This window comes from Ascidiella aspersa, chromosome 9 (assembly GCF_963924565.1).
Source record: "Ascidiella aspersa chromosome 9, kaAscAspe10.2, whole genome shotgun sequence".
In the NCBI taxonomy this organism is placed as follows: Eukaryota; Metazoa; Chordata; class Ascidiacea; order Phlebobranchia; family Ascidiidae; genus Ascidiella; species Ascidiella aspersa.
In genome coordinates, this window is record NC_139455.1 from 21,036,566 (window position 1) to 21,057,695 (window position 21,130).

The 21,130-nt window shown below is 35.2% G+C and overlaps 1 protein-coding gene across 1 annotated transcript; it reads left to right on the forward strand.

The window, feature by feature from the left end:
* The first annotated feature begins 2,237 nt into the window (after positions 1-2,237).
* Positions 2,238-20,751, forward strand: LOC146133548 (uncharacterized). Its single transcript, XM_083397785.1, has 28 exons — positions 2,238-2,311; positions 2,636-2,797; positions 2,988-3,077; positions 3,166-3,291; positions 3,757-3,946; positions 4,405-4,557; positions 5,132-5,216; positions 5,420-5,568; positions 5,721-5,779; positions 6,100-6,236; positions 6,697-6,807; positions 7,159-7,307; positions 7,704-7,873; positions 8,694-8,856; positions 9,190-9,319; positions 9,387-9,517; positions 10,519-10,698; positions 11,408-11,547; positions 12,140-12,358; positions 13,313-13,401; positions 13,516-13,571; positions 13,827-13,879; positions 14,984-16,650; positions 17,492-17,545; positions 18,020-18,114; positions 19,135-19,265; positions 19,558-19,690; positions 20,356-20,751. Exons 1-28 carry the CDS (start codon positions 2,238-2,240, stop codon positions 20,617-20,619), a joined length of 5,160 nt encoding a protein of 1,719 aa, XP_083253911.1. The 3' UTR covers positions 20,620-20,751.
* The last annotated feature ends 379 nt before the right edge of the window (positions 20,752-21,130 follow it).

Below are 21,130 nucleotides of genomic sequence, written 5' to 3' on the forward strand. Positions count from 1 at the left end.
ATATTAACGACTGCCAAGTGCCAAGATCCGACTTATCCTAACCCGCATCAGCCATTTTGACTTGTAAGGCAGCTTATGTGAAATGACCTGCTTGCAATACAGTTAAGTAGCTGTTAAGTATTACTTTGGACTGCAAATCATTTAAAAAGTATACAAACTTTGTACACAAAACGCAATTGTTAAACAACGATACCAACACAGCAGCTGTTTTGTAAAGCACAAATACAGTATCAAATCGTGAAAAAAAAGAAACTTTGACCAAAATTAACGCAATACAGTCACTAAAGTTTATCAACATTCTTTTACACCAAGAGCTACGTCTACAACATTTCTCACTTACTGCCAGTTAAGAAAACGTCCGTTAGTTTGTTCCGATTCCATTGGAAAAGCTTTACTGTTAGATAAAGCTAATAGTTAGTTTTTTTCTACTTAACATCTTTGTAGTAAAACGGTTCAAACTACTGAATCAGGCGCAATTTTTTCTCGCACAAATATATTGTTCTGGAATCTTTGTTACGACAAAAAAGAAGACGGTTCGGAGTTCAAATCGTTGTAGCAAAATTCGCGATGCTGAAAGAACATTTGGCGCGAAGTAGTGATGGCAAACTTGCCTTTGATATTGATTTACGTTTTCATATGATTTTTGTTTTTTTGCAATGCTTTAGGCAATTGTGTCTCTGCTAAAAATCATTTAATAATACCGTAAAATATACCAGATTTAGAAGCAGTCATGGAATTACTTAAAGGTGCTGGGTCAACTGTACAACATACAACCTCTTGTGGCGCTGGTTTACTCTAGAATCCTACCACTTTTTTTTCAGTAGTAAAATAATTGGCGCTGGTCTAGAATCCTACCACAACGAAACACCTTTTGGGTTAGGGTGCGGGTTAGCGTTTGGGTAAAGGTGGGTCAAGTATTATTATTAAATAAAGAATATAATAATACTTGACCCACCCACACCCAAACGCTAACCCGCAACCTAACTCAAATTTTGTGCGGTGATTTTAGAACTGTGGTAGGATTCTAGACCAGCGCCAAATAATTTGTCAAAATTGAAATTACAAGAAAAAAATAATATGGGAAAATAAATATATTAATAATAACACTTGGCCGACCCAAAGGCTAACTCGCATCCTAACCCAAACAATGTTTGCAATATAACTCCAGAAAATGTGGTATTCTAGACCAGCACCCCTCCCTCTCCCCACCCCCCTCGTCAACATACAATGGAGTTTAACTTAGAGCCAGTCTATTTTGTTACTGGTAAACACCCCAGATTTTTTAAAGAAATTTCTGTGAATACCTGATTTAGATTTTGTACACATGAACATTTGTGCAGTACAAACTGAAAACACCCAGGTGTGCATGCCGGGTTGGACACCTGACAAATTCAGATTGGAAACATTTAATATTGTGTGGGATAATCTTTATGCAATCTAAAATTGTGTCGCTTTTATGAAGTTAATGCTAAAATGTGTGCAGCAGTAAATAAAGTAAATAAACTACTACCAAAAACCATAACAACCAAGTGGCACTGCGCGCAAGATATGGGGTGTGAAGTGCTGAATTTTGAGGTGTGCAGGCGTGCAATCATGTTTTTTTGCACACCATTGGTTGGAAATACTAAACAAATTAGCTTTTTTTAGGAAATTTAGTTCATTTCTAGTTCATGGGTTCCCAACCATTTTACAATCGTGTACCACTTGGACCTCTTTACTGCCATGCATACCGCGACCTTTATTTTGAAGATCATAATGATACGAAACAACAGGAATAGTTACGTAACAATAAATAGGCTTTCTGAGTCTTTTTTTTGTAAACAAAACCAGATAAACAAAATATAAAGTTGTGAAACCAGGTTTTTATAATAAAAACAGAAGCTACTTGCGTACCACTTGAAAAACCTTCACACACCACTAGTGGTATGCGTACCACAGGTTGGGAACCCTTGCCCTAGTATGTATAGGTATCGTTTAGCACCCACACATCCTGGCTTTTTATTTCTGTTATTTGATCTAGTTAAATACATTTTAAATATGTTTAATATAATTACTTTGCTACTTGTAAAATACATAAGCACTTCTTCATCCTGTTTCTTTTGTCTAGTGTTTTTGTATGAAAACTGGTTGCTAGTAATATTTGTTTTTTTGCATTCAAGGCAAAACGAATACACAAACTAAATGTGTTAATTTAAATAAAATAATTTCATCGGAGAATCTATATTTTATGCAACAAAATGAAGAAGGTTATCGCTAATCTTTCTGCCAGCTCTGGAGATGACCAAATAAATTTGCTAAAGTCAATAAACAGGTTGATAACAAATAAATATTTATTTTGAAATAAATGTTGTATTTTTTTTTTAAAACCATATAAAACAATGTACAATATAAATTAATCATTATAAACTTTTGCTGTAAAAAATTTTTTTTTGTTTTTTACTAAAGTTGATAAACAGGATTTGTAACAAATAAATAAGTATTCTAAAATCAATACAGGAGTCTTATTTTAAACCATATGAAACAGTGTACGATGTAAATAAATCATTGCATAAATATTTCATTTAAAAAACCCAAAGTTCTATAATATAGATTTAATTCCGCATATAACATTTGCATTTTGTGATACTGATTGTAGGAAAATCAATGAAGTGGACAAATTGGATCAGTCCTTGCGCAAGACCGATGTGCTAAAATTGCTGGATCAGCTAATTTCACTTTTGACGTCAACTGATAATGAAGTTCTCACTGAGGATATAGATATTTTGCTTACAACTATTGCAAAATCTACTGTTTTTGGGTCAGTACCTTTTTAGACATTCGCCAACATTTTGTGAAATTTTTTTACCCTAAGAATTTTGCAATTTCGTAAAAAATATTAATAGCAAGGACTTTTATTTTACTTTCAAATCACTTAATATTTTTTTACATTGTTATTATTAAAATGTTACATGCTTTTGAGAAATCCTGTGTTTATTTTTTATTTACAGTATATCGTTGTCAGTTGAACAAGAAACCAATATTTTAGAACATGTTGTTGAAATATTGGCAAAATGCAAAAATCTTAATGTCTTACAAAGGTCAGTATTTTTCATTAGGATGATAAGTGTATTTTTTTTTCTTTTCATATTTCACTATATCTTAAAATACCTTGTTTATCATTTAAAGGTGTTTAAATTTGGTCAAAGTTCAAGAATTTAGCAAATCTGTTGTTGAACTTTTCGTTGAGTCTATTCTGACCGCAATCGATGTTCCAAAAACTCTTGAAATGGAAACGGTTGAAGTGATAACCAAGTAAGACCTTCTTAATAAAAAGTCCAAGTCATGCTCTTTGCATAAATTAATAACTACCTGAATACTTGGATATTGACATCAAAATTGTTTATTTTAAAATAATTGTAAATTTATACTTCTGCATCCAGTTTTAATGCCATAAATCAGGCTTATATTACAGCAGAAAGTAGGGATAGCAGACCACCACTGGCCACAAAGTGATACAGCACAGACCTTTTACGTTCTTATAGTTTGTGCAAAACCATTTTGAAAAAATTTGAATACCACCAAACACAAAAACAATTGTTTGCGAAGTAGTAAAGTTTCGCATTACATCAACATGTTTTAAATGTTTAACTTGTGCGTTTTTTAAAGGTTAAGTTCTTATTTGTGACTCTGGCAGTCAAAAAGGTTTGCCATCCCTGGAATAAGGCTTTTCCGACAATTTTTTGCTATATGCAAGATAAATACATTGTGTATTCTTAGACTGATAAGCCAGTGTCCTTCGGAGATGAAAGATCACATTCTTCTCTGGTTGAAGAGCCTTCTTCTACTTTCCTCTCACACAGACGCAGGGACTCGTCAACTTGCCGTGGAAGCCATGAAGTGCAATATGGATACTATTGTGGACCAGAGGAGGGAAATTATAATTCCAAGTGTCACACTCTTGAAAAAGGTCTTAAAAATGAATTTGTTTACTATGTTTTTTTCTATTTTATTTTCTTGCAAAAACAATTTCTGTTCTTGCACTGCAGTTAAACAATCACTTTTTAACATTAATGTTTAACTTTCACACTCTTGAAAAAGGTCCTCAAGAATGAATTTTTTTCTGAAGATGTTTTTTTCTATGTTATATTGTGCAACAACAATGTTTGTTAATGCACTGCAGTTAAAGAACTCCTGTTCCACATTAATCTTTAACTTTTACACTCTTGAAAAAGCTATTAAAAAATAATTTGTTTACTAGTGTGTGATTTTTTTCTAAGCTATCTGCTTGCAAAAACAATGTTTGTTATCGCATTGCAGCTAAACAACCTTTGTCCAATGTTAACATTTAAATATACTTAATCATCAAATCTTATTCTGTGGTGTATTTCACTCCTTTGTAAATAAACAAATAATGTTTATTTGCAGTCTGTTCTTCCTGGGTTAAAATTGATTGCCACCACCGACGAGGTCCTTCAAGAAATTTTAACTTCAAATATTCCGGCTTACACCATGCTGGTTGGAGAGAACTTTAAAAAGAGCAGCAGCTTGTCGAATCTACTTCTTCCATTTGTTGAAAAAGTATGTACCTGTTAAAATTTGTTTGTTATTATATTGGATATATCATTTATTTTACCCTGTGGTAATTAAAACAAAGTTAGGCTGAAACTATTTTCTTGTAATGCTAAACGTCCTAGTCAAATCGTTTAAAAAATGAGTCCAAGTCAAGTCATTAGTGAAATAACTTACGTCCTAGTCAAGTCTTTCTGAATAATAAACCAGTCCCAGTTAAGTCTTTAGAGCAAGTCAATTCCAGGTCCCCTTTGAAATCTTAAATTATTAATTGGTAAACTCGTTTGTTTAAGAGCAATAACCAAAAACTAAACCAAACAACACCAAAAACACAACATTTGGCAAGAGAATTGTTTTATTTGCAAAAACAAGATAACCTAATTTTATAAAGAAATACCTAATGAAGACTTTTATTTCAACTCAAGTCGCTTATTCAAAAGACTTGGTCAAATCAAGTCATTTGAAAAACAGTGACTTAAATGCCTTAAGTCAAGTCATTGACTCAAGTTATTATAACTTGGGTAAACACATAGAAATATTGTAGAAATATTGTTTAATTTACACAAAGTTTTCACATTTTTAGGGTTTTCGAAACTCTAAAGATGAAACAAAGTCCGCAGCTTTCAAATCCTGGGGATGTTTCATTGATTGTTTTGCCACAAACAAAGGTGTTTGTAAACCTTAAGGATCTTAATTTATTGTATTGACATGTATATTTGATTTAAAACAGAAATAGGTAACATTTAGTCAAACTGTAAATGTTTTGTAATTGAGATACTTCTGTCAACAATTCCTGCTGTCATTTTGCTATAAATTTCTATTTGACTGCCTTTATAATTTTAAAACGTTTATATTTTTATATCATTCATAGAGATAATAGCCTCCTCAAAATACATCAAGCTTCTAACCCAGCCATTAAGACTTAAACTGAAGTCACAAGATTTGGTGAAACAACGATTGAAAACTTTGTGGAAGGTTGTTGTGTATCTTGGAGATAAGATGCCTGATCTGTTTGAAGTGGTTAGTATTTTTTTTATATTAATGTATTTGTAGTTATCCCTTTCTTTAGTTGTTTTAACATATCCAATCTTGCCACATCCTTAATTATTGCGAGTTTTGCAAACAAGTTTATGATGTTTGTTTTATTGTTTAAAAGTCATTTTTTTACTTAGGTTTGTAAGCCTCTTCTACTACAATGCGTTTCATCCAATTCAAGTCCACTCCGAAAGAGGTAACACCATAACATGCAATTTTTCTGTGTAAATTACAACCATTACATGTTAAAAGTTAAAGCACATATTACTCCCATATTTTGGGTGATCTGGGCTAAATTTAACCAAAACATTTTTTATGCTCAAACAATTTATCTATGTTCTAATAATGGTGGCATTAAACTCTGAGTTGCAAAGTTGCAATGAACACTATTTTATTCCCAACACTGATTTTTTGTCAAAACTGACAATGCTTTTAAAACGTCAAGGTCAATTAAAAAGTCCATGTCACACCTACATATTTTTATGGATTATTTGCAGTAATATTCTGCTTATGCAGGAGATCGACCGGCCGCCTTTCTCAGGACTTACTTTTGCGTGATTCGCAACCAGACAAGGAGCTGCAAAAACTCGGAATCGAAATGTTGTCTCACTTGCTGTTGGACACACAGAATGCTGAGGAAGACTTTACACTTCGTAAGTTGCTTGTTTGTTATTATTAATATCGCAGTAAGTTACTTGATAATTAAAACAAAATTAATAAATTTTTTTTCTCACCTTTACCATTTTGTTCTGTTTGTTTTTTGTCTGTTGACAAGCTCCTTTAAATAAATTAATGAGGGTTTTTTTGTTACTATAAGGGCCAAAAATTAACTTTAGGGACATATCTTGTTTTTGTCGCTATACTTTTTTGGTTTCTTTTAGACTGATTTTTGTCCGGAGCTTTATAGAATATATATATCGTAGAACTTTTCGAACTTTTAGACATGACATAGAGTGGTATGTAGGTGAAATTCAAAGGTTTAGGAGTTTAATTGGGGGACTAAAAACATAAAATAGTGTGACGTTGTCTATGAGCTCTTTATAGCTATCTGCTCCAATCTAGTTTGTTTTCCTTTCCCAGCATTTCAATGTAATTTGAACTTATTTCATATAGCACCCCTAATCACACCATTCTTTGCTTCGCCATCCACATTTATGCGATTCCAGGAATTTCTGCTACCTGCTATCAGCGATGTAATTTGTACACGAAATGAAGACTTTCCAGGTATATATACCACTGAGCGTCCTAGTTCTTTTTTTAGTATCACGTAGTAAGAATATCAAAGCCCATACAGAGGTAGGTACCATTTTAAACGTTTCAAATATCTCTTTATTAATTTTCAACATTTATGTTGTTTTGATACCTGCTTCTGTGTTGGTTTTGTACCCTTTAGCTTTACCAAAAGAATATAGCAAAGTAAAAGATATTAATGATGTGTACATTCCAGAATCTAGTAGAAGCTAGTTTTTGAATGTAGCTTATAAATGCTAGTAGTTTCTTTTTATCGAGTAGTCTTTTTATTTATTTTTTAATTGTTTGAATTCCACATTGACATTGTATAACTTCTGTTTCAAGATAAAACATTTGTGGACTTCTGGAATGTTCTTCTAAATGTAGCCAATGACTGTATTTCACGGAAGAAAGATAATGAAATTGTCAGGATGGTGTTTCAAATTGCAAATCATGTTATAAGCACTTCTCATTCTCCACCAGAGTTTCTTATGGTAAGGTTTCTGAAATCACCTTCTTTAACTTATTTTAACAACCTACATAATTCACACTTTTGTTTCATTTTATTTGCTTGCAAGATATTTTGTTTTCAATATCTCATTATTCTCTTTACAATATATAATTCTTTACAAACGAGCTGTTGATTGACAATTTTCTTCTAATTGACTTTGAAGAACGACATTTTGGTTAAGCCCATTTTGATAATATCGAGAGTTTTCTCATCCTATAAGCGTATTTTTAATTTTGTTGACTGTAAAAGTCGTAATAATAATGCTTTGTAAATTGTTTCTGCAGCTACAATATATAGGAAACACCCTTTACAGTCTACAATCTATAGCAAGCACACCATAGAAATGAACTCCAACAAATTTATATATATTTTCTTGCAGATGGTTGTTAGTAGCTTAACAAAGTTGCCACATAAGGTGCTTAACTCCAGCTTGCTTTATTCATCCGACAATGGCATCGGTATGGGAATGATACACCGAACCCCAAACCTCAATCTGATGGAGATGTTACTCTCAACGCAAATCGTCCAGCACTGCATTGATAAACCAGAGTAGGTATTTCGAATATTCTTGATAAATTGCATCAAAAGTTTTGCAAATTCAAAGTTTTTTGCAAATTTTTCGATTTTTGTAAAAAGGGTGACATTTTTTTCATTGTCTCTACTGTTTACATGTGGTCCATCATTGTTGTTTTTTCCTGGAGTTGGTAGCCTGAGCGTTTTATTGAAATATGTACCAATTCAGGACTTCTGTTTTTGTGTATATTCATTGTTTGTCCAGTTGCCTTATAAAGTGACTTCCCACCTTTTTCAGTTTTACTAGGCCCTGTTCTTAGCCACATCTACTTGATAAAACTATATAAAGAGAAAATTTACAGCAATTGGGCGAATACTTCACCCTAAAGAGCCGTGTCCATCATATTTCTCACCAAATCGCAGTACTGTTGATTTTGCAAATCCTGCAATATTAACTAATTTTGTTAAATGACCTACGATTCTTTTTAATCACTTACCTACAAAATTAGGGTTGCTAAAAACTCTAAAATTGGATTTGTACATTAAAATGTCTTCAACAAAATATATCTTTTGCAAAATTATTTAGGTGCGACTTAAGTTAAGTGTTTAAAAAGTGATTTTAGTTAAACAAATTTTAAAATCATTGCTATTGTTTTAACTTATGCTTTTTTGTTTTAAAATTATATTAAAAAATTAAAGTGATAAAATTTTAGGTCTTTAAAATCCAATAAATTTTCTTAAAAGTCCCTAATTGTCTTTAAATTAATATTAAAACGCTCTTTAAAACCGACTATAGTCTAACAAACAACAGTGTGTTTAAACTCTGATATAATGTAGCTGTCCATTTTTGTTGCAGACTGCTTGATTGTGTAAAGTCAGTAATATCCTGTGGTATGGAGCGACAGATGGGCGTACTGGAGTTTGTTCAAGCTGTCACTAGTCAGCTGAAGTTGGACCACATGTTCTATCTCAACATATGGAACTTCCTGGCCGAACAGACAATTCATTACATAGAGAAGGTATCTTAGCTTTTATAAGGGGCCTTAGGCAAAGACATATAATTGAAGTACTCCATGAAATCGAATATATGCCTACTCGATTTTTACAAACTATTTCATGCATAAAAGCAACTGTTGAATTTATTGTACTAATGTACATTAACACGCAAATTTAAAACCAAATTTGTAACTTGTTACTTGTTGGATATAAATAACATATCTTAGTTTTTGTTGATTTTTAATTTAGATTTTTGTTGTTAATTTATTTAAAACAAAAATTTTAACTTGTCACTTGTGTGATATACATAACATTGTACGTTAGTTATTTGTTGATTGTTAATTTTGTCTATCTAGACTGGAAATATAAACCAGGGTGACAGTCTGGAACATGATTTCTCTTCAATTTACACTCTACTTCTTTATCAGTTTCAATTTTTATTGACAAGAAATGATTACAACGATGATCTTTCTCACTGTGAATCATGTAAGTCTTTTAAACATCAACTGCTTATTTTTTTAAGATTTTACATTCTTTCTTTCTTTTTTTTCAGCAATTGAATTGTGGAACAGCTTGTGGGAAAATTTTGTAAAGCTATCTACGGAAGTTGAAACTGTGACGTCAGAAGAAGCGAGGAGACACATTGCATCGAAGTCCATGAAACTACTTTCGGAAAATAATGTTGTAAGGTTTTTGTTTTTTATTGTTTTCGGGATCAGGCAAACTTTTGGATCCAGGGCGATATTTTTTTAACTAGATATGGCGGCTACATTTTTTTCTAGTTTGGAAATTTAGCGAACGTGTTAGTGTATTGTTGTTTTGCAGCAACATTCCGAATAATGCCAGCCAAAAACGGCCACGACATAATTAGCAAACTTCTATGATCTGGTATAATTTTTACAACTATAATAAAAAATAACATACAAAACATTATTGTTATATAATGATGGTATCTTTTAAAAGGTCGATTGTGTTTACATTCTGAAAGACTTTTTTTAGATCTAAATTCTAAACGAGATGAATGAACTAAAATATAAGCATCTCGTTCCACGTGTCATAGGTTATTGAATTCTGTTTTATTTAGCACTGGAAAGATTTCAGTTTTAAATTAAATAGCTCGTATTGCACAACGCAAAGTCACTTTCATATATAAAAAAATCTTAAATAAATTCATGAAAGATGCACACACATATGTGTTAACAACTGTGATCTAGCCTTTCTGAAACTGCTTTTTACCAACGACATCGCCCACTAACCGAATATGTCGATCAATCAATCTGTCGATCAATGAAACCATTTTAATACGTAAGCCGTAATCGTTGATCAAAAAGCAGCTTCACAAAGGCTCGATCACAGTTGTTGAACCCATATTTGTTTGTATATTTCATTCAATGATATGGTACCGCAGACCCTCTTGAATGTAACCTTGCTTTTACTAACTAACAGAATGAAATATTTGGCGTCATGGTAGCAAGTATTGGCTTCATGGTTTGTCGACTCGTTTGCTTCTGAGCCTGTTTAGCTCAGTTGGTAGAGCGACTACCGGTATGGCCGGAGGTCGTGAGTTCGAACCTCACTGCAGGCTAGTTGTTTTTTCTAACCTTTCTTGCTTGCATTATTGATCGACAGATTCGGTTAGTCTGTGATGACTTTTGGTGTACTAATAGGATTTACTGTTTGGTTAGGTCCTGAATATCACCAAGTGTAAACTTTTGGAAAACTTTTTGAACTCAATTGTCACTGGAGCAAAACTGGAACAAGCGCCAGTAACAAACAAGCGTAGATCGAGCATCGCAAGTTTGTCTAACGTCGATTCGGAAGATTTGTATACACTCACTGTGAATATTATTTTCAAAGTCGCAATGGTAAGAAATAAAAATTTACCATTAATACTTGTGGAAACTTTCTTATAAAGCAACTACAATTGTTTATTGGGATTTATAAAATATAATTAAAAAATAAAAATAAATATTATTGCTTCATTTAGGACAGTAAAAAACGTAATGTCAACCAAATGAAATTAGGCCTATTTGAAATCTTGTCTGGTCACCTCAAGGTGGTTAGTATCACCCAGGGGTGGGCAAACTGCGGCTCGCCGGCATGTTTTTTGTGGCTCCCCTAATCGAATCGTAAAATTCCATAAAAATTGTAAAGGCTACCAAGAGTACCATTTATGAATGTTTCTCTCTTTATCTTTTCTTTGTTTAGGCCAGTATTTCGTTTATGACGTAACACTAGACTTATAATTCGAAGAGTTAGTTATTTAACTGCAAGTCAACGCAATTTCATTGCCAAGGTTTTGGAGATTAGCAAATCAAACAAAAGACCGTTATTGATAAATTTTGTGCGTGTTGTTTTGTTATTACCGTTATTATTATTGTGTTAAATTATTACCGTTTTGTTATAATACAGTTCTGTTAATGTGGTGAACTTGCATTATTTACCTTTTTTGCATTGAAATAATTTTAAGGCTCTACGGAACTTGTATTTTCTGCAAATGGCTCTTCCGTTGAATACATTTGCCCACCTAGTATACCTAATCTTTCATAATTTAAACTAAAGTTATTTATCCAGATGCCACCATCGTTGGAACTGTGCGTTAATTTCTTGCCAGCAGTTCGTTGCATTTTCGAGACTATTCCGCAGTCCTTGGTCTTAAAATTGTTCGCTGATCTTGCTTCGATATTTCAAACAATTCTTCTCAAAGAATCAGAGTACGTTTGATTTCTCAAAATGGAGATGTCTGGCACGGTTTTATTTTGATAACAATAGTCGATATTTTAGGCAAAATACTGCCTAAAACAACATTAAATAGTGTAAAACGTGTATTTTTGACTAGTTATGTTTTAAAAAGCTGCATTGGTGGTAGAAGTTGAATTTCGTTCAAATGTTAACGTATCATTTTGTTAGATTTATACCTTTAATGCTCTAAAATGCCGTGTTATATCCTAACTATAAGCTTGTAAGGGAGAGGACCAGCTCCGACCCGACCATACGAGATATTTATAATAAAATATTACTAAGTTGGTACTTGTTTCCTTATGCTAATTTGTCAACCGCGAAAAGATTTTAAAAAACATTAAAAAATATTGTTTTTAATTTCTACAAATGTCCATACAAAGCACCATCAAAAGTGATTTACTCCTTCAAAACAAATCTGCACAATTTACCTGTTAATTTTTTTTAATTAAGTTTCGATTTTATTTTACCGTTGTTTAATCTGACATAACTTTTTATAAAAGTCTGACACAACCACCCACAAATTCTAGCTGTTTTAACACGAGTTCTTTGTTGTTTTATTGACAGGATGATTAAGATGTTTCAAGAGGACGTGGAGGATTGCTGGAGGCAGGTGACCCTTCGTCTTCCCTACTCCTCCGATCTCTTCCAGGAGGAACCGATCACCGACGTCTTCTCCTGTGCGCTCCAAGATTCAACTCCTTCCGTTTATCATGCCACCGTCGAGTTTTGGGAGATGAAAGTTCTGGAGTCCTTTGACGCCACTGCAGTGTCTGAAGAATTCCTGTACGCAATATTATTTTTTAAATTTCGTAGAAGAATTTCATCGATGTACTTGGGTACATTATGCACCGATCTGTAATGTAGCTTGATAATGAATTGCAAAGCCAAAAAGGTCGGGTAGATCGACAGTGTTATGCCAAAGACATTTCGATACAAACTTGTATCGTCTTATTAAAAAATAAATCAAAGACTATATTAAATGAGAATACTAACAATTGTGTCCCACCTTTTATAAGTGATGCTTTGATTTACTTCTCAGTCACATTAACTGAATAGCAGTGTTGTAATGACTTAAGTCAATGACTTGACTTAAGTGCACTTAAGTCACTGTTTTTAAATGACTTGACTTGACTTAAGTCATTTGGGCAAAATGACTTGACTTGACTTAAGTCTTTCGGACAAATGACTTGACTTGACTTAAGTTTTTTGAACAAATGACTTGGGTTGAAATAAAACATTTCTTTAAGTATGTTTTTTTATAAAATTGAGCTATACGTCCAATTTTTGCAAGAAAAACAAATTGCTTGCTATATGTTCCGTTTTACTTATTTTTTAGTTCAGTTATTGTTAATAATCATGCGAGTTTAAAAGTAATAGTTTAACGTTTTATTTTTATGACAAGGACATGACTTGAAGTTGACTTGCTTTAATTATGACTTGAACTGGGACTTGACTTGTTATTTATTCGAAAACACTTGACTTGGACTTAAGTTATTTCACAAATAACTTGACTGGGACTTGAGTCATTTTAAAATGACTTGTTTACAACACTGCTGAATAGGATATAGCCTCGTACCGAAACATCTTAATCATGATGATGTCGATATACTTGACCTTTTTGACTTTGCAACTCATTATCAATCTGTGTACCGAAGTACATCGATGATATTCTTCTACGAAATTTTATTTTTATAAAATATAAATAAATAAAACAAATTAATTTTCGTTTGTTCTCAGATTTATTTTGACCCAAGTTTATGAACAAAATGGGTTCGAAATCAAGTGGAAAGATTCCAATGCGGAAACAGACAATTCCACATTCAATGGTATTTTTATTTCCTTATGCTAGAATTAAATTTTCAAAAATAAAACGTGTCGGTAATATCGACATTTAAGTGTATGTCATTGTTGTCCTTCTATTGATTTATTTTATTTTTTAGTTTCGGTGTCTTCATGTCAAAGTTCAATTCTAGATGGCTCCATTATGGAAGTGGAGGTAATTATTTGCTTTCTAACTTATATAAAATATTTAATTTTATCTTCTAAAATCCTAAAAATACTTCCAATATATAATATTGATTCACGGTAATGTACCTCTATATAGTGTTTATGTTTTATATCTAATAAGAAGTTTGAAAAAGGTTACGGTTTCAGTTGTATGACTTTGGATCACTACACACTTTTTTCTGTTCACAAATGTAAATTAATATATTGAAGGCAAAAGTGAAAACTGATAGATACTTATTAACAGGAATCGATAATGCTGGAGTCTCCTGTTGAAAAGCAGCAAGAAAACCTTAACAGGTATAATTCAATTTTTTAGTGTGACAGGTTCTCAAAGTTTTTGGTAAATTAGTGTAAACAGTTAAATAAGCTGATCAGGCTAATAGTAACGTTTCATGCGTTAAAAACAAAAAATAACTAAATAAATTTTATAGTTTCATAAGTAAGTATTTTTTTACAAATTACTTAAGTTACTGGAGTAATTTAAGTAAATCTGGTAAATTATTATATTTGATCTTTATAACATCGAACTATTATCTCACCTGGATACGCAAATATGGTATGATATTCAATGCACTTTCTAGGGCGAAATACTTACGTGCTTAACAGAGCTCAACTAATTCACAACCAAACGTTTCAATTTTTTTACACTGATGAAAGCAGGAGATATGGCCGAAACATTTTTGAACAACGAAATGTCGATTTTACCGAACACTATGGATTGGATGTTTTTATTAAATCAACCGAACGTCTTTTGAAATAAAAATGGATAAAATGGAGACAAGATTATTTTTCTGCTTAAATAATATTTCTTTATTTTATTTTTTAAAGGGCTAAAATATATCTATGTTTATCAATAGTTGAGAATTGGTGTCGGAATTGTTTTTTCAGAATGGTTATTTCCAGCGACTCACTGCCTTTGTTTAGAAAAGCCATATATAACCTAATCAGTGTTGTAATGACTTAAGTCAATGACTTTACTTAAGCGCACTTTAGTCACTGTTTTCAAATGACCTGACTTGACTTAAGTCTTTTCGCTAAAACGACTTGCCTTGACTTAATTATTATGGACAAAATGACTTGACTTAGACTTACGTCATTGAGTCGATATACTTGAGTTTGAATTAAGTGTTTTTATTTTACATTTTGGTATATATTGATTTATTTAACTTTATTGTTGCACGTCAAACCATCAGATTGCTACAGGTTGTGTTTTCTTTATTTTTAGTTGACTTATTGTTTTGTATCGAAGGAGCTTACCAATGTTAAAGGTTTATCGTTTAGACTTGACTTGTTATTTTTTTAAAAGACTTGACTTGGACTTAAGTTATTTCACAAATATGATTGGAACCTAATTTCAAACTGACCTGTTTACAACACTGTAACAAACTAAATTTTCCTAAGGTCTGTCAATCTGCGAAAGTTGGCAAACCCAACCGAGGATGAGAACAGCAAGTCAACTAAAGTGAAGAGCAACGACACTTCGGTGCGCAGAAGCGCCAGACTGAGCAGCAAGTTCACCAAGGAAGAAACCAGCAAAGACGTCATAGAACTGAGCGATGACGACAGCCCTGACGTCACGAGCAACGCAGCCGACATGTCGACCGATGACGTCACCGGTCGAAAGGCGATCGTGCTGCTGGATGACTCGGACGCAAGCCAAAACGAGCACTTCGTATCGGCGTGTGACGTCACCAACGAGTCGGAAGACGGCAATGACGTCACAGGCGATGTGGATGACGTCACTGATAATGATGATGATGATGTCATGCGAGAAGTGGAAAAGAGTGTTTACGAGGTTGTTGAGGTTGCTGAGATCTCGGTGAACGAAACGCGGCCGCTCGACGAAACTTCCGTCGGGTCTGACGATACAGAGATCGACACCAGCCTTTATGACGTCACGGATGAAAAGGAGAGACGCGACGGCGACGGCGACGACAGCGTGTTCGTGGATCGCGACGAGAGCGTTTTCGAGAACGTCGAAATGCTGGACGTTTCGTCGCAGGACGATAGCCAATCGGGAGAAGAAGAAACAGAAGAGGAAGAAGAAGTGGACCCCGAAGAAAAAAGCATTTACGAAGTGGTGGAGGTGAACGACATCACTTGCAATCAGACTCTTCCGCATTCCGACTCCTCAAGCGAAGAGAGCGATCCGGGAGGAGATGAAAAAGCGGCGGAGAAGAGCATCTACGAGGTGGTGGAGGTGGCGGAGATGTCCCTCAACACGACGCAAAATCTTCCCGGTGGCGATCCGGTAAACGACACTAGCGCTGAAGAGAGCTACTCCGAAAGCGAGCAACTCGACCGCTCTGATAACGCCGACAATGAAAAAAGTATCTACGAAGTGGTGGAAGTGGCCGAAATGTCGCTCAACACGACGCAACATCTTCCCGGCGATGAAAATCAGGAGGAGGACGCAAACGAAGAAGACGGAGGCGACAAGGAGCTTGGAGTCGAACCGCTCGACGTCAGCTTCGAAGGCGATGCCGAACCCGAAGCGAAGGAGGAATGCGCGATCGAAGACGGGAAGCAGCTCAAAGTGACCATCGCCTCGATTGAACCCGAAGTCCTGCGTCCGCTTGGCAACATCCCGAGTCAAAAGACTCCCGATCTTGAAGCGGCGCCGGAGTCCATCGACTCTTCCCAAACCCAAGCGAAGCCCGGGACCCCGCTGCGCCGCTCCTTACGAAAGCGCGTGTCCACGCCAAAAGTGCTCTCCAAGGACAACCAGTCGCGACAGATGCGCTCCCGTCAGCGCTTGGCGACGAAGGAAAACGCCGAGCCTCCGAGCACGGATTCTCCTCCTCAAAAAATCCTCTGCGAAGAGTCGGATGAAAGCATCGGTACATCCGATAAAATTCCGGACTCGGTTGGAGTTGTCGTGGTGGAAAACCTTCCCGTTGACGTCACTCCAACAACTACTGATGACGTCATCCAAGCGGATGTGGAGCGGAGGAACGCCGTTGTGGAGGAGACTCCGGCCACTCTCATGACAATCGCGGAGGAAAAGGAGGAAGCACCTATTTGTACGACAGAGCCAACTGTGAAATTCGACTCTCCCAAGTCTTCAGGTTGGATTTTAGTTTTTTAATGCTTTTGTTTTTTATCGTAAAAAAAAGTTTGACATGCACTTGTGCAATTAAACACCATGTTTGAAATGGCCTGTTTTGAATATTGTTCCGCATTCAAGCAACTAGTCGAAATACCCGGTGTTGCCCAGGTTAAATAGGGTTTTACCTGTAACAATAATACGCAGCCTTTTGCAATAAGCGCGATATATTACGTGCATTCGTGCAATTGCCCGATTTTGCGTGGGTAAACTTGTATGAAGCCATCACGCTGTTGATCGTTGATCGCCATCGCATATTGTGTATACCATACATGGGTCAACTGTGAAATTCGACTCTCGTCAATTTTCAGGTTGGATTTTAGTTTGTATGCCTATGTTACCGAATTAAAAAAAAATTATCGTTTTACGTGCACTCGTGTATTTTTTTTTTGCCTGTTTTGAATATTGTACCCGACTGTATTCAAGCCCATCTTCGGTGGGCAGTGCTTATCAGCAAACCTGCCTATGACGTTATCCAGTGTAGCGTGATTCCAATATAGCGACATTGCAATGGCTCGTGTCGTATATAAAGAAATTGACGTAAATGCTACAACGCCAAATTGCATTGGATGGAGACGGTTTTAAATCTAAAATGCCGCGTTGTGAAGTTCAAAGAAGTTTCTATATACTGCATAATACGTTGCTTTCGATTTTTCTTTATTTATATATTATATAGTTTTATGTGAAATATTTCGTAAAAATCACGGAGTACAACAAGTTCATGCATAACTGATTTAAATTTTATAAATTATGTGTATCTCTTTAAAGAAATCAAAAAATTCATAACAGTTTTCTTTTTTTAGAGAAACCATCAGACGAGTATGTCGTTACACCGAAATCTTGCGCAACCAACAGACGTAAGTGTATTTAGCAGTGTTGTAAACAAGATTTTCTTAAGTCCGAGTCCAGTCATTTGCAAAATAATTTAATTCCTAATCAAGTCTTTTTGAATAAATATTTAGTCAATTCCAAGTCGTTGTCTCACACAAATTAACTGTTCAACTATTAAAATTGGTTAACTCGATTATGAGCAGTAACTCAACTAAAAAACAACTAAACATTTAGCAAGAAAATTGTTTTATGTGCAAAATTAAAATAAATAAACCAATTTTATTAAAAAATTCTTGATGAAAACGCTTTATTTCAATCCAAGTCATTTGTCCAAAAGACATAAGTCAAGTCATTGACTCAAGTTAATACACACCATGATATTTAGCTTTGGTAACTTACGAAACGACCAAAACAAACGGAAAACAACCCTTTTTGATAATAGATTGTTATTCACGGCGTTCATGAATGTATTTAAAAACGTGCGCTTGTGTTTCTTTCAGTGGCAACTTTGCGAGAGCAAGTCACAACGTCACCAATGAGTCCGAGCGGTATTTTGAAGAGACGATTATCCGAGTTGCCAAGCCCTGCTAACAAGGTTGGTAGCGTTTTTCGCTCAGCTATTGGGATTTTATATTTTGCCCTTGCGTACCCAAGCAGTGGAAGTACATAGAGTAGGTGTCCAGGGTTGCAGAGTCGGTTTCAAACAACCCGATTACAGTTCTACCTAAGGCCGAAAAAACTAAGTTGAGCACACTTTCGACCAGGGAGTCCGACTCTGTTGAATCCAGTGCCCGCTCCAATTTTGCAACTCTTTATTTAACCCATCCCCCGTAAACCTAATAAATAATGTGAATATACAGCAGTGATTCCCAAACTGTGTGACGCGGCACAATAGTGTGCCTCGAGGGATTGACAAGTGTGCCGCGAAACTTTTGTAATTTCTGAAAAATGAAGTATTTGTAATGCCAATAGGCATACACGACGCATTTTGGCCTTAAAAAAGGCCAAGCATTTTGGCCTTAAATACGCACTATTCATTACTAATTAAAAATTTGTACATATAGTTTGTCGTATGCTAGGGGTGATTGTAAAATTGCTCTATTTGTTCTGTTAATAGTGTGCCGCTAAATAGTTGTTTTTTTAATGTGCTCAAAAAGTTTGAGAACCACTGATACACAGCAATCCACTCATAGAAGTGTCATACAACTCAACCCAACCCCCACATCATATGTGGATGAGAAATATCCCCCTATTATCCGAGAATAGAGCCCGACTACTGGCAAATAAATCGACTCCCGAATCCCTAGTCCTGCTACGCAGTCCTGATTTGCCTCGCTGAGGAAATACAAGCAGATTCTGGTGATCCGGGGAATTGCTGAATGGACACCACACCGACAGAAAAATTAAAAGAACTCAAAAGCGGGACACTTAACGCTGCTGTAGGACGGAAAACTATATTTAGCGAAACCTTTAGTTAAACTGCATGGGTCGTGTATTTACTCGCACCTATTCTGAAACTACTTAAGTTTGTTTTCTCTTTCATATTTTTCACGTTGCCCAGAAAATATGAATCTGAATCTGTTTTTTTTTATTATCTTGCTCATTTTTCTTCCAGTCCCGTCGCGTGTCCTTTGCCGAGCCGATCTCCAGCTCCTCCAAGATCCGACCCGAAGAAGAAGAAACAATCCCGTCTTCTCCCAATTCCAACCAACGTTCCGACTGGAGGATGAAAAAGATCAACAGCAGGTGAAAATAACCCTCAGTATGGATGCCCGATACTTCCATTCCGATACCGATACCCGATCTTTTTGAAATAAAGTATCGCGATCTGATCCGATCCGATACCAAGTGACGTCATTACTCTGCTCAAACAAGCAAAATAGCAAAATTAAAATAAACGAAGGTTAATTATCCCTGATTTGTTCAACTGGTATCTGCTGCCGAAACGTCAGTTTATACTTCGTTTACGTCAGAAGAGGGATTTCTATCTATTGTATATCTTTTTTGTTTAGCAGTTTTAAACCTTGTTGTTTTTCAGAATCGTCAGCCGCCGACTGAGTCTTCCGGCCCCGAAACGACCGATGATGTCATCACGAGGAAACGATGACATCACCAGATCGCCTATGAGTGTTCGCAGCGCAAAGGTTGCAGCCGCAATCGCTGACATTAAGGTGAAAAATACCAAATCTATACCAAAGATATGCGTGTTTTCGTTTATTTCGTATTAAGATTGGATATAATTCGAGTTTTGTGAGTTAAGCTTGCCTATTATGATTGTGATATTTCCGGGTATTTAGGTTTTTTTAACATGGCCAAAAAATGTACTTCGGTCAGTGGGCGTAAGGTTTTTTATAAAAAAATCTTTGTGTTAGTTAGTTGCTTGCAGCATCAAAAGCTTAGTATCTCTAATGTTCTACAGTTTTTGACCGATTGGAAAAGTTTTCAGCCAAATTGAGTCCATGCGCACTCGTATTTTCTAGAATAAAAACGAATTTACACATAGCAATCAAAAACTCACCTTCACACTATTCGTAATTATGTGACATAATAAACTTGAATGTTAACGTTTTGCTAATGAAAGCCACAGGTATCAAACAACTTTCGCGTAATTTGCAGGTTTTACGTTTAAGCGAATCTTACTATTTTTCTGAAAACAGTCAAAACACTACTATAAATGTGACAAAAACTACCTGTGTAAAGCTGATCATCGTGACTATTAAACATATCATTCGCATAGGGGCGAAAGTTTCTTTAAATTCAGTCAAGGGTGCGAAGCTCAAAAAAAACAGACAAAGTTTTCAAACAACCTTATTCATTCACAATTTTTCATCCGCAGGCCCGCGGCAACGATCTGGCCAATCAGAACCAGCTTTCACCGACATCAACCAATCAGCATCCAGCCTTGATAAACAGGCCGACCGACCCAGTTTCACCATCGAAATTAATCGCCCGAGTTAACCAGCTTCCTCTGTCCACGCTTTCAAACACAGACCTTCTGCAAAACCTGCCCATAGCACAACTTACTCTACTCACCGACTGTGTCATGCAGGCCGTACCCGTTTTACACCAAATTTGCATGCTGAAAAAGAACAAAAGATGAGCCTAGACTTACTTTGTCCTCGTCTGTCCTTCAAACAGTTGCAATTTAGTCGCCGCCTTTCACGTCGCTTTTTTCAAATTTTTGTCCCGTCTGATCTAAATTATCGAGTGTTTGCGAGTTGCTTTGCGCAAAATAAAACGACAAAAACTGTTCTAGGGGATGTTGGATGTGCTTAATGCTATCTAAGAAAAGCTGATCGAGACTTCAGTTAAACATAGCCAAATTCCTGCTATCAAGTCACAGTTTGAATTCAACAAAGCATTGTGTACAATATAGAATAAACATTATTTGTTCGAATTATAATCACTTATTCCAAAATTTATTTTTTATAATCCAAATAAACAAGGCTATATTTTGGCAGCGTTACCAACTGCCAAGACCAAAAAATAAGCACGCTACTCTGTGATGACCTTGGGTGATTCAGGAATTTTTCAAAAATAAACATTCGTATTTTCTAAAACACTGTACTCCAAAATAAGCACAAATCTTAGAAATAGGCATAAAACGGCCA